Source organism: Eupeodes corollae, chromosome 1 (genome assembly GCF_945859685.1).
Source record: "Eupeodes corollae chromosome 1, idEupCoro1.1, whole genome shotgun sequence".
Lineage (NCBI taxonomy): Eukaryota > Metazoa > Arthropoda > Insecta > Diptera > Syrphidae > Eupeodes > Eupeodes corollae.
Window position 1 is genome coordinate 8336531 of NC_079147.1, and position 14078 is coordinate 8350608.

Sequence of the window (14078 nt, forward strand, 5' to 3'; positions counted from 1 at the left end):
AAAAACCTGTGGACGCTTGTGTCCTCTTGAATGCACATGTCTACCATTTGAACATCCTCCCTCTAAATATCGTTAGAAAAAAAACAGCTTTATCTGAATTTAAAGTTCTAATTTGACTATTTTCTGTCTAATTTTCTAATTGGGCTATTACTTTAGTTAGCCAATTGTTGTTAGATGTATTTAAATGTTGGAAAGGTATCACTCAGCAAAACAAAAATTATAATGAATAATAAATTGTGCGTGTTTTTGTGTCGTAAGCGTAAGTTTTTCTGGGTTTTCTATGACCGGAATTTATTATAAATTTGTAAGCCATCAATTTGTCATCAATGGACATAATAACATCGTTCGTTAGACCTATCAAAAACAAACATTATCTACAATCGAAAAACCTATAATATACACTTATAAGTACAGGCAAATTATAAGTCTTCAAAAAAACATGACACTTTGACAGTCAGTCACTACATCACAATCATTTACATAATTCCTGAGAAATAATTTCGTTAATTAAAAAATTCGTATTCTGTTCATGAAAGAAATCCTCTAAAATTTCAATTGGTTTGGATTGGATAAACGGCCAGGTAAACAATGACACCAAGCAATAAATTGTAACTTTCCAGCTAACGAAAACGAGTACCTACCTCTCTATATTTCCATCCACCACATGCTTTAAAATTAAAAAAAAAAAAAACAAAAAATAAAGGAGACCTCTCATCTTAAGTCCCATCACAAGTCGTAAGTCTAAAAAGTCCCAATCCCAACCACAACTACTATAATGTTTGTGGAACGTATTTTATGTTCCCCTTCTTATTTATTTTGTTGTTTTCCTCTTGAATTTGATTTTGTTGCTCACGATCGAGATTTCTCTCAGCTCTTCGTTTGGGTCTGGGTCTGCATCAACTTCAGCTTCAGCTTTAGCTTCGGTACTCTGTTTTCAGCCAGGCCTTGTGTGTTTTACCACCAAAATCGAATCGCAGCAACAGCTTGGCTTGAAGTTGCTGTCGAGTCTTTTTTTAGTTAGCCACTTACGTTGACAGCGATCGGTCGGTGGACTTGTGGTCTTATGGTCTTGTGAATCATTGAATATTATTTGCCTTCGAAATTGTATAAGTCGCCTCCTCGATCTCTCGGAGTCTTTCGTCGCTCGGTCGTGAGACCAATTGTTGAATTTTGTTTTGTTTGTGTGTTTTTACCTCTTTCGCTTTTTAGTGTGTCACATAGCATTTCGTAACACAATTGTTTTGAATTTGTTGTTGTTGGAATTTGGTTTCTTCTTACTTGGATTTGGATTTCGAATTGGATTTGGATTTTGATGTTGTGTTGTGTGTCGCTTGGAAAAGTGGCAAATAAGAGATATTAAGTGCTACATTGCGCGCAAGAGGTCTTGTTAAAATAAGAGGACGACAAGCTCGAAGTGAAATATTTGTGTGCGCTGGCTTTGCAGAACAATTGTGTGTGGCCGCTTCCATTCGGGTAATGTTGCGAAATTTTAACGTATGTTTGTCGTCTGTGCATTTATGTCGGTTGAACGGTGATTGAAATTGATGGGCAGCAAACAGAAAAAGACTTTTTTTAAATTTAATTTCTTTTTTCTTTCGCTAGAACGCTGCCATTTTAAGAGACTAAGCGAGTGATTGGGTAAAAGGTCATACGTGTGACAAGCTAAAGGAATGCTCCTAACTATTCTGACGACGGTATTATGAAATCGAATGTATCGGGGCGAGTTGTACCGCAACCAGGATCATCATCAGGATGTAGACCACATAATTTTTTCTATAACTTCCACCAGCAGCAGCAGCAGCAACACCAACAACACCATCACCAACAACAGCAACATAATCTGCCCTACCACCCACACCATCAGCAGCACCAGCAACAGCCTCAGCCGCCACCACATCATCAAAACTATGCAATGCTTCCATGTTTTAACCAACACAATACGAGTGGCTGGGCTGGGATACCTTTGATATCCACGGCCGCATCTTCAAACCGTCGTCAAAGGAAGCCAACTACTGGGGGACATAGACATCCACCCCAACAACCATTGCCCTGTAATTCCCTTCCAATGTATAATTCCAACCGAGATCTGCATTCCAACGAGTATGACTTGAATCCAATGACTCGTCTGGCAATGCACACCCAAGGAGCTCCTCTTCTCCTAACTGGATCGTTTAATCGGAATCGTTTGAATTGCAACCGTCAGTTGAGACCACTGAATCCTAATTCGTCTGAAGGATACCCTCCTTGCGGCTACAAACCCAATAATCCGATTCATCAAAAAACTAAAGAAAACCATATATCTGGAGTAGGAGTTGGTGTAGGAGGAGGAGTATCAGCAGTTTCGAATGCACAAAGCGATTCAACAGCAGTGGCTTGTCTTCCCAGAATCATCAAACCAAGAAAAAGGAGGAAAAAAGATCGCAAACCTCTTCCAAACACAAATAATTTTGTCAAAAAAATTGATCATGAATCGAATGCATGTGCTTCAAAGCGAGACTATCCGCTGAACATGGTTCAGCATCACACACTTCCATCCTCACATATGCTCGGTTTCGACGAATTCGAGAACCGATGCAATCTGAAGAACGACGAACCCAATCACATCTCAGATGCCCAGGATCCGGCAACAGGATACATTTGTTTTTGCCGACAATGCGATCCACTAAGTCGCATATGGGCATTCCCATTACGTCGATCACATTCCGATAACTCGTCCGACACCACGGAGTTTGAAAGAGCCACCATCAAAAATGTCGGAGTAATCGGTTCGAATCGCCAATCAACCCAAGGTAACATCAAGAACGCTAATCACACCGGCAGCTTGAGTGATTCCAGTGATTCTGGATATGGCGATATCCTGAGTGGAATTCAAATTGGTGATAATTTCTTTCAAAACGATATCGACAATAACATCAATAGCAACAACAATTATCTTCAGTTACAGAAGCTTCCAAATGATCTCCTCTTAAGTCCTACAGCTGAATCCCTTCTAACTGAGAGTATAAATGAAATATCACGCAAGCTAATGGAGACTTGTGACATAAAAGGAGCGAGTGCAAGCAGCAGCAGTTCATCATCATCTTCATCGACGTCGTCTTCATCAGATAGTTGCAGTGTTTTCTCAGACAGTGGCCTGAGTAGTACCACAAGCAACAATCCTCCAAGTGGCGATGAATTAATATTCAACTTTGAAAATCTCTCAATAAATTCCCTGAATAATCATCCCAATCTACTGTTTCCCACCACCAATAACATCAACAACACCAACGAATCCATGTTTGATTGTTTCTCCACTTCAGACATCAATAATAACACTATTCATGTACCAGGCGATGGAGGAGGAGGATCACCCAGGATAGATCCGCATCTCTTTAATTGCCTAGACATGTTATGGGGTACTCAACAACAGCAGCAACACCAACCATCATCATCATCATTGCAGTCTTTGGCGTTTTCGATGTCGATGTCGTCGTCGTCGTCGTCGTCATTGCACTCAGACGCTCCCAAACAAACAACGTCATCTTCGTTTTATCGGCCTGCAGTAGCTTCCATGTAGGGTCTTATTAAACAAATAACCTTAGCTTAAGTATTTATTTTACTTTTGTTGTAAGAAAACACAAAATAAGACTCACCACAAAAATACAAAGAAAACAGAATTGCAGCAGAAGCCGCAGCAACGGCAGCAGTCGCAATACCGGTTCATTGTCTGGACTATGAAAAGTGAAACTTTCACTTTCATCAGTTTTTGCATACACTCGTAGAGTACCTCTTTTCGTCGTCGTTCACCGCAACAGCAGCAGCACCAGCAGTGTAAAGATTGTAAGCGAATGTAGATGGCGTTAAGCTTTGTAGGAGACACCATAGAACAACTTACGATGAACGAAAGAAGTATCTTTTTCAAATCGATTTTATTTATTCAGCGCATTTATTCATTCTCTTTTTATTTAATATTTTTTTTATTTTATTATTTTTATTTGTTGTTTACGTTTTTATACCAATTTCTGTCTCACGGTTGGTAATTTTTCTCCGGCATTAGTGTGGAGGTTCCTTTTTTGTTGTTAAATTTAATTTGTATGCTTTGTTGTGAATAGGTATAATTTTTCTTCTAAGTTGTTACATTGGATGGATGGAGGATGGAGGATGGAACACCATACAGAATGCAGCTCAAGCCATCGCCATCGCTAGTTCATAGCAAGTGAAAGGGAAGACCAAGACACGCTTTTGTGTGTTTTTGGTTTGTTGCAATGTGCGAGATGGTGATTGCTCAATTTCTGGACTGAATCATTGTTTGAATCCGGTTTTTCATCATTTTTCCCAATGGTATGTTGGCTCTAACACCGCTCCGGCTGAACCCTCCTTATGACATTTAAACTAATTATAATATGCAAATGCTTCTGCGAAGCCCGACTTCTTGGCAAAGCAACATAACATATCTTTAGTCGTACGTAGGTATCTAAAGAAAACTGTGTTTTTTCTCACCTTGAGATGCTTTGAGAAATTTATTAATAATGTATTGAATGTGTTTTAGATTTTATTTATTCAAGGTTAATATTTTAAATTCAAATGTTAATGTTATTTTTTTTTGTTGATGTTTGCCGTTGTCCACAAAACAAAGCATACATATTATATTTTTTTTGTATTTTATTTTGTTATTTATTTATATAGGTTTAGGTTTCAAATATTGAAGAAATATGTTAAACAAAAAGACACTAAAATAAAGCCTTAGAAAATAAATACTTTTGCCGGATTAAAGTTACCTTAAATAAAAGGGGTTATAATATCTTTGTTTATAAATACATACATCAATTATGTTTGCCTATTTTAATGCATTTCATTTGTTTTTATATATATTTTTAAATTTTACGATATTACGATATTAAGGTATGTGGTGGAAGATCACTTAAAAATTAAACTAAGATTTTATATATTTTATATACTTTTATATAGTAGACTACAGTTTTTTTTTGTTTAAATATAGAAAAGATCTTCAAACATTTCTTATTGCAAAATGTAACATGGAATTGCTGTTAAAACAGTGATTTGTCTTCCTATTTATTTATTTACTTTACCTATATTACAAAAACAAAAAGATCTGCAATTTATATGTTATTAAACAATTTGCAATATGAAAGGTTTGAAATAAAAATTAATAATTATTATGCTATCGAGTGTACTGATATTATTACAAATAATATTTTTTTTTTCAATAAACAAATGTTTAATTAAACAAAAATTAATTAATTGTCTTTTTTTTGTATCTCTTTGATATGCAAAATTGATTGATATTTCAACTTTAATTAAATCGTCTTCACGGGAACTGAAACTTGTTCCATAATATTGTTTGAAGACATAGAAACATTAAGTTGAGTTGAAATGATACATTTCATCATCATCATCTTAGGCGTTTGTCTTACCTGTGTCAAAACATTTTTGGAGACAATGGAAACTCTGTTGAAATGAAATTGATTATAATCCCATAAAATATATTATATTGTATGTTGGAGACAAATATTATTATAAGCTTGATAAAGAGCCATTCGTCTCGTTATTTTAATAGCTTGAAAGAAATTATGAATGTTTGTAGGGTAAAGGAGGATAAAACATCAGTTTGTTTTTTGATGTTACATATTAAACTTAAATTGGTTTTGATATCAAATCTAAGACTTTTTGATATTTACTCTCAGGCTAAAAACTTAACTTTTTTTCAGTTTTAAATTTGCGATCCACAAGGGTACGTTTTACAAACGAATTAATTTTGTTTGTTTTTGAATTTTTCGACTTAAAATTCGGGAACAATTTAAAATTCGCATAATCTAGGTAACAGGCATATCAGTCCTTAGGTCGTGACCCCTAACTAAATCATTAGTGGAATAATTTATAATATCCATGGAAGCTCTTAGGCAAACAACAACCTCGAGGAGAAGATTCAACGTTGGAAGACTGCAGCAGGAGGATACCGCCAATGCCTTTGCCGATCGAGTATCCCTAGAGCTTGCGAGAAACCCTACAACGGACGAGATGTGCCCAGAGACCGACTGGCAGCTCTGCAAACAATACATCAGGAATTCTGCAGAAGAGGTGCTGGATTTCTCACAGCCGCCACCAAGGAACCCCTGGTTTGACTCTGAATGTGTTCAGGCAAACAAAGCCAAAACGGAGGCATACAGATTGTGGAGGCAAAGGAGAGCGCGATCTTCCCGCCAGCTCTACGTCGAGTGAGCGGTCTTAAAATGCCTTATGCTGTAGGTTATCATTGATTCGAATTCTTTGGATACAAATTGTTTTCCATTGTCGGAATGGATGATATTGGGTATTTCAAACATATTGAAGGCGTCTTCTTTTAAAAAATTAATGACGCTTGAAGTACTTGCTTTTCGTAATGCTTTCAACAACATAAATTTGAACAAATGATCTAAGACAACAAACACGTATACATTTCCTAATTTTGACCTCGGATATGGTCTTAAAAAGTCTATGTATTTTTTTTTAAACAGACGATTACTACAATTAAACGTAACAATAGGAGGACGAGATACTTGATTCGATGCTTTTCTTTGTTTAGACACACTACAATTGGAGGCGTATACACGAACATGCATAGTCATATTAGGCCAGTAGAAATAATTTCTAAGTCTAGCTACGGTTTTTGCTATGCCACCATGTGCGGATTTAGGTTCAACATGATAGTACCCAAGCCAAGAATGTTCCCACATTTCTTCTTCGCCTTATTTAAAAAAAAAAAAACCTTTTTTTAAACATAGCCGTCTTCGTATTTTAAGTGGGAAAGCTCGTCTTTATGTTTGTAAACCGTCTCGATGAGGTCTAAATAATTATCGAAAAGGAATTCCGCTGACTTCAAGTCATTCAACAGGGCAACGTCCTCGAGAGTCAGAGAATCCACATGTACCCGAGAAAGAGTATCCGGTACTACGTGATGACTTCCTTTACGGTGCTGTATGTCGAAGGTATAGGACTGTAACGAAAGACGCCACCTGGAAAGCTTGTTCTTCATGTTCATCAGCATTTAAAGGCTGGAATGGTCCGTTATGATCGTCAAGTCCATACCCTCGACATACAGCCTGAATTGCTTAACAGCCATCACCGCGGCCATACACTCCATCTCGATGACACTGTAGTTTCTCTGACTTTTATTAAATTTTTGAGAAAAAAACGCGATCGGGACCTCCTCTCCTTAATCGTCCAACTGAACCAGTACAGCACCGATCCCTGCATCAGAAGCATCACATTGGATATAAAATCTTTTTGTGAACTCCGGGCGTGAAAAAGCCGGCGCTGAGATCAACGCTTTCTTCAGATTCTCAAATGCCATCAGAGCTTCATCCGTCATGAAAAACTTCTCGCTTCTCTTCTTCAGCAGGTCCCTCAAAGGAGCAGTCAGCCTGCCATTCCAAGCAGCCTACGGATCTACCTAGGGGTTTTCGGGACCGGGAAATCCACTATCGCCTCTTGTTCCGCCGGATCAGTTTCAAATTTCCCACCACCAACTATGAAGCCCAAGTATTTTAACTCTTTGAAGCAAAACCTTGATTTCTTCATGTTGATGGTGAGATTGGCTGTACGTAGGCATTCGGCTACTTTGGAGATTTTTAAGTACGCTCCAGCAGATCTGATTAGGAACATGTACCAGCTAGTTACTAAAATTTGGTCGGAAGAAAGCATGCCCGACGAAGGGAACTTAAGCACGATCCATAAAAAAGTGACCGCCTTCTCTGCGCCAACTACAGAGGCATTACCCTTTTAAACATCGCGTACAAGATCTTGTCCAGTGTATTATGTGAACGCCTTTACTGACGAACTATTTGGCCCTTACCAGTGTGGCTTCAGGCCTGGAAAATCTACCATCGTCAAATTTTCACTCTATGCCAAATCTTAGAAAAGACCCAAGAACGTAACACCGAAACACACCATCTTTTCATCGATTTTAAAGCAGCTTATGACAGTGTAGACAGGAATGAACTATACCGTGCCATGTTGAGTTTTCGTACCCCTACCAAACTGATACGACTTATCAGGATGACGCTGGAAAATGCTCGTTGCTGCGTCAAAATTGGAAGAGACTCGACCGAAACCTTCGAAACCACCAGAGGACTTCGAAAAAGCTATGCGGTGTCATGTAGCTGCTTCAATATTGTTCTTGAAAGAGTGGTGCGCAAAAGCAACGCCAATACAAGTGGCACCATCTTTCAAAAATCCACCCAATATCTTGGATATGCAGATGACATCGACATTATGGGAAGAACCAAACGAGCAGTGACGGGTGCTTTCTCTAATGTCGAGTCTGAGGCGAAGAAAATGGATCTTGACATAAACGAGGATAAAACGAAGTATTTAAGGTGGTTCAAACTTTGAAATCGATGATCACCTTACACAGACGTATTTTCTTGATTTTGATAGTCAGCAATGAAGAATCAGCTTACACCATTTCACCCCTGGTCTGAATTTCGCTATTTTTTTTTTTGGAATTTTCCGATAAATTATTCTGACAAATATTCAATTGTATCAACTTTCAAATATAAAAACTGGACTACTGCGGATCGTTTTTTTGACAATTTATCACTGTACTATATATGGAATACCAAAAAAAATCGGCAGTTTTTTTGTAATTTAAAGAAATATTACTTATTTCTTTTCCAATTTGACAAGGAACCCTTTTACACAAAATATTAAATGGAGTTGTGCAGAAAATAAATAAACCATATAGTAATAAAGTTAAGCTTTCAGTTGAATGAAAAAATAAACATGGTCAACTGTCATTTTGACATAAGTAGACTTAACTTGATAGTTAGGAAAATTTTTCTTGACTTACTTTCCAGTCAATATTTCAATACAGTTGCCTTAATTAAAGTGCAATTGACAGTTAACCAATTAGATACTAGAAACTTGCCATACTTTCCAGCCTCTTATGTGGGACTAAATTTGATCATTAATTCATAGGTATTATGTTGGTAGCACTCTTAATATACACCAGTCAAATTCAACTGTCATTTAAAGTGTCAAAATAAAAGTTTAATGTTTGCCACTAACGATAATGGAGTTACAGGAATAACTTTACGCCTAAGCTCAAGAAAATCACAAGTGGTTAAAGAAGTGTCCTTGTATGCAGACAAAGTGACAGAGCCTGCTCAATGGTCGAATTTTGATCGACTTTTGTTGGATGTATTGGCCAATATATTGATATTGTTAACATGATGGGACAATAAGGCACTTTGCACACGTCCAATTATGGTTTCACTGCGTGAAAGGCTTTCTTTTCGCGTATTTCACTTTTTAGCGAATTCAACCACCAACAAATCAAATCATTCGATTTGACACAGTTATGTGTATGTTTTTCTTTCATTTCTCAAATTATTGAAAAATCTGACAGCTGAAATTTATTTCTGTTTCCGCTCTGCAGGAAAATGTCAGAAAAGATGAGTACGCAAAACAATTGAATATTTTATTAAATTTTTTGGCAAAAATAAAAGTGATTTCTAAAAACATTATCTGGGATACTCCTTGATTTTGTTTTGTTTCTAAGCTGAAAAATCATTATTTTTCATTTGCTTTTACTCCTTTTTCTTAAATGTAGTTTGTCTTGAATAAAAAATATGTTCTATTCAAAAAATTTAAAATAAGTTCTAATAAAACATTTGCATTTGACATTTTGAAAGAATAATTTTGTTAAGACAATCAAAAAAACTTTAACCGCTAATAAAACATTTTTATTGGACATTTTGAAAGAATAATTTTGTTAAGACACTAAAAAAACTTTATCCCGCAAAAACTAAAACTCCAAGAAAAAACTTAATTATTCATGTCATTCTTTTTTTAGATAGACGCCTACTTTAATGACATTTATGAGCTAGTTTTTGATATTGTATATTTGCCGCATTCTAGTAGTAGTTTTTCCGTTCATAAATGCATTGTATGAATCTTATATGACATGGCTTGTGCAACTTGTTGCATTTTTGAACTCAGCCAAAATCTATATTTAAATAAAATATTCCCAAAAATGTATCGCAGTAGAAAGAAATAAAAATCAAAATTAAAATAAAATATGATTGATTGGAATATTGGAAAACCGCTGTTTTTCAAAGGTTTATGACATGGATAATTTTCCTGATTTAATAACAGCTTTGTTTATATTTGACGTTTTCCTGTCACTAGTCAAAAGAAATATAACGTTCCTCTTGAAAATGGGCGCATTCACGAAGCGAATGACGTAGTCAAAATTCAACTAGCTTTGTGAATGCAAAATGGCACAACAAAGTTAGTCAATCCGAAACAGTCATATTAATGACAAATTTCAGAATTTTAAATAGTTTTTTTCTTTTTAAATTCAATAAAACCAAATAAAAGACATAATATGATTTATTTATATCTGTATTTAAATACCGAAAGATTAATTTTATTTTGAATTCATGTGTCCTTACCGAGCAGCTGATTGTGAAACGTCAAAACCAGTGTGCACTAACTTTGTAGCCGACATTTTTACACTACGTCGGTCGGAGGTGAAATTTTAACTACTTTTGTAGTTAGATTTGGCCAATCAGAACTCCTTGACTACGTAGCCACTAGGTTTGTAAATGCGACCAATGTGATTCATATGTATGTAGACTCAAATGGAAAAGATTGAAATGCCTTGAAACCTTATTTTAACTCTCACTTACTCATTTTCCGGTTTCTTTTGAAATATTTAATTGAAGATAAAATTATGAAACCTCAAACTAAGTACCATTAAAAGAGTCAAATTGAACTTAATCTAACAGTTTGGAAAACGTCACATATGACGTTTAGTAACTTCATTAATTGCAGAGGAAAATAGAATAAAAATGCATCAGCATCACCTTCAAATTTGTCTACTTGTTTTTTTTTTTTTTCATTTTGAGCTAGTTAAATTTTCAGCTTCAAAACGCTTTGCCACTCACGATCTATTTAATAAAAAAAAATTCAAACAAATAAATTGATTTATTGTCAAAGAATTAAACCGTAATATTCGTGCATCGCGTCGGTCGCTTCATCGTCATTCCAATTTAAAGTAACTCAAGGGATAACGAGCTTTGTCTACCGTTCTTAAAGCATTCCACTTCCGTTACACCGCCATCTGCTTTGTAGTGCATATGATTCACCAAACATCCAATGCATGATGTATACCAACCTTTAAAAATACAACAAAAATATGGAGAACAGTCTCCGTCATTTAAATAGGTCAAACTCGCTTAAGAGTTAAGAGAAGAGACCCGAAAAAGAAGTGTCAAAGTGTTAAATTTATAGCGCTTTATGAGTTATTGTACGGTTAGTTTTTTTATGAAACTCACTAAGTGATATTTTGTAGCTCGTTTGAATGGAATATTTTTGTATTTCATTCCTCTTGACTGCGAGTCTTTATAAATCTGATGGTTTGGCCTTTAAGGTTCTTGCATTGCATGTGAAATAAAAAATTAAAAAAGTATAACAACGAAAATATTAGAATTTGACAGAGAAAATGCACCTGCTGGCAGGTGTGTAGCTATGACTCTACCTATGATGTACTAGTGCATATAGCTTTAGCTCTACTACCATTAAGCTTTGCTTTTTTAATTGAGTCTATATCAAGAGCAAGTTATTGAGGTAGTACGAGTACATATTAAAACGACAGCGAGACATTTAAGGCGCATAACCGGTAATTCCAGTCAGCTAGGCACAGCCATCTAATGCGGTCTACCAGCGAAACTGAAAATATTGAGAAAAAATAACTAAACTGCAAACATATAATAAAAATTGTTGCAACTCTAACGCAATGCTGCTGAAGTCTCAGTCTCAGCATCCAACAGCATAGCACGACTTCAATGTATGTACAGACTTTGTGCATACCATAAAATCGACGGTTGGGTCGGTGGTACTTGTTCTTATAAATGTTCTTGTAAATCAAACGGTTAATAAATTAAAATATTAAGTCAAAAGTGACATAAATTTGACTCTCGATTTGACATTGACATTTGTGTCATTTTAAAGAGATTGATTAGGGGGTTTTCCATGGGTAAAATAAATCAATTTATTCTTGATCTAGATCTGTCAAAACACACATTTCTTAAGTTGTTGCATTCCTTGGGTCAAAATAAATTGATTTATTTTTGATTTAAGATCAGTTCTACAGATCGGGATTTTTTGGAAAATTTACACCTTTAGCTAGAAATTTGACATTTCTACCGCACTCGCATTCAATGACAAATAAAAAAATAATACCAATCGTGTTCCATGCGCTACGAAAAAAATCAATTTTTCAAATAAATTAAAAAAAGTACGTAAGTACGCCCGAGTGAACTTCATCTAAAAACTTAGTTGGTTTCTTGTTCTTTATTAAAATTTGAAACATTTTTGATTACAGATCACGGAAAAAATCACCTGAAAAATATTATTTTGATGTTTCATGGTAGGTAAATGTCAAATATATTTTGAGTTTTGTTAAGGCTGCATAAAAAGTCTCAATGGTTGTTACCTATGATGGTTTGACAGTTGAGAATGTTTAATTGTGTTGGTATTTCTATCAAGTAAGTTTTGGCAAATTACCGTGAATTGTTAAAAACCAGAACAACCCTTCCAAATTATGGAAATGTACATTGAACAAAACAAATCTGTTTCGGAAGTTCATAAAGTACTTTATCAGCAAAATTGTGCCAAACATAAAACAAACTATTGTTAAGGGTTCAACAATTAACTATTTGGTCCTATATATTTAGTAATTTACTAAGGGAGTCCAAAATTTTTAACATTTTTTTCGTTTTGCTAACTAGTAAATTGCAAATTGTTCTTTTAATAATAACAAGCATCCAAACATGTCTAAAAAGTGACAGTTCGTGAAAATAAACACAGCAAATACGCTTAAACGGACCTATTAAATGGAATTCCCAATTGTTGATCATTCTATCAACTGCTCTTATAAGAATAATTTTACAGATGTCATATGGATTTAGCAAATTGCTTAAAGTAAAAATAGCGAAACCGTGATTTTAATTTTAGCAAATTGTTAGGAGAAAGTGAGATGTTAAAATGGTTTAAAATTAGGTATATCGTCTTTTAAGCTTAGTTAATTGCTAAAAATGGCTTTAACATTTTACTAAATCGTTCAAATTTTTGGGCTTTAAGCAATCCTTAAGTTATTAACAAATGAATTAGTTTAGTGCGACTTACAAGCTGGAAGCCATAACTTCAATCAATATCAAGCCATGCTAACTGATTGTTTTCTTCGAAAAACTAATCCGATGACACTTGGTTGCAACAAGATGGAGGAAGTAAATCCCGCTTAAACAGTAATTAACAGGAAGACGACTTTGGTGACAACTTTCCAAAAGTGGTTTCTTTAACTGGCCTCCACGTTCTTGCGACTTAACACCCCTTGATTAAAATGGTGCTATTTTAAGTCTTTAATTTATGCAAAAAACTCCAGGGGTAATTAAAGACAATATTCAAGCCACCATTGACGCTACACGACCTGATTTATTCAAAAAAGTAGAACAAAATTGGATTGCATAAATAAACTATCAGCCCTATTACGGTTGTCTATTATCAATACGCTAGTTGACATTTTTCAATGAAATTGATGAATTAGTATTATTCAAAATTTTTGATAAACTCTGAACGCTCTATTGTCTATTCTATTCTATATCTATTGTGAATGATTCAAATTGACAGTCTTGGTATTATGGTTGTCAAAATATTTGTTGATTATCAAATTTTCAGTCAATCACAAATTCCTTGTTGATAAAATATTTTACGGATCGCGAAAACGGATCGCGAAAACCAAAAGCATGTCTACTATTGAACTATTTTTCGGTGAAAATGAAAGCGAAGAAGAAAATACTTTGGAGCTAACAAAGATTCGAAGAAAACTACGCGATGCTGAACATATGATATGATGATGATTTTTTAGTTACATTACGAAATCTAATTTGGCTCGCTTTTAGATTCATTCAAAACTTTAGACTTTCGAAAGAAGCCTTCCTTAATGTATTTTTAGATATCAACGACAAGATAAAACCATCGAAAAGACAACATCTGTCTTAAGATTGCTTGCGCAGGGAAGCTACCAGTAGAGTGTT

The 14078-nt window shown here is 35.2% G+C and overlaps 2 protein-coding genes across 2 annotated transcripts in view; both read left to right on the forward strand.

The window, feature by feature from the left end:
* The window catches only part of LOC129953617 (CCR4-NOT transcription complex subunit 6), an 80424-nt gene that overhangs the window by 35842 nt on the left and 30504 nt on the right, over nt 1-14078 (forward strand). The window lies entirely within an intron of this gene.
* Nucleotides 103-5151, forward strand: LOC129953612 (uncharacterized protein DDB_G0283357). Its single transcript, XM_056066854.1, has one exon. The coding sequence runs from the start codon at nt 1700-1702 to the stop codon at nt 3554-3556; it is 1857 nt and encodes a 618-aa protein (XP_055922829.1). The 5' UTR covers nt 103-1699; the 3' UTR covers nt 3557-5151.

Bases quoted from the DNA above. Each gene is read 5' to 3' on its own strand.
- LOC129953612 (XM_056066854.1), top strand. From the start codon at position 1,700: ATGAAATCGAATGTATCGGGGCGAGTTGTACCGCAACCAGGATCATCA.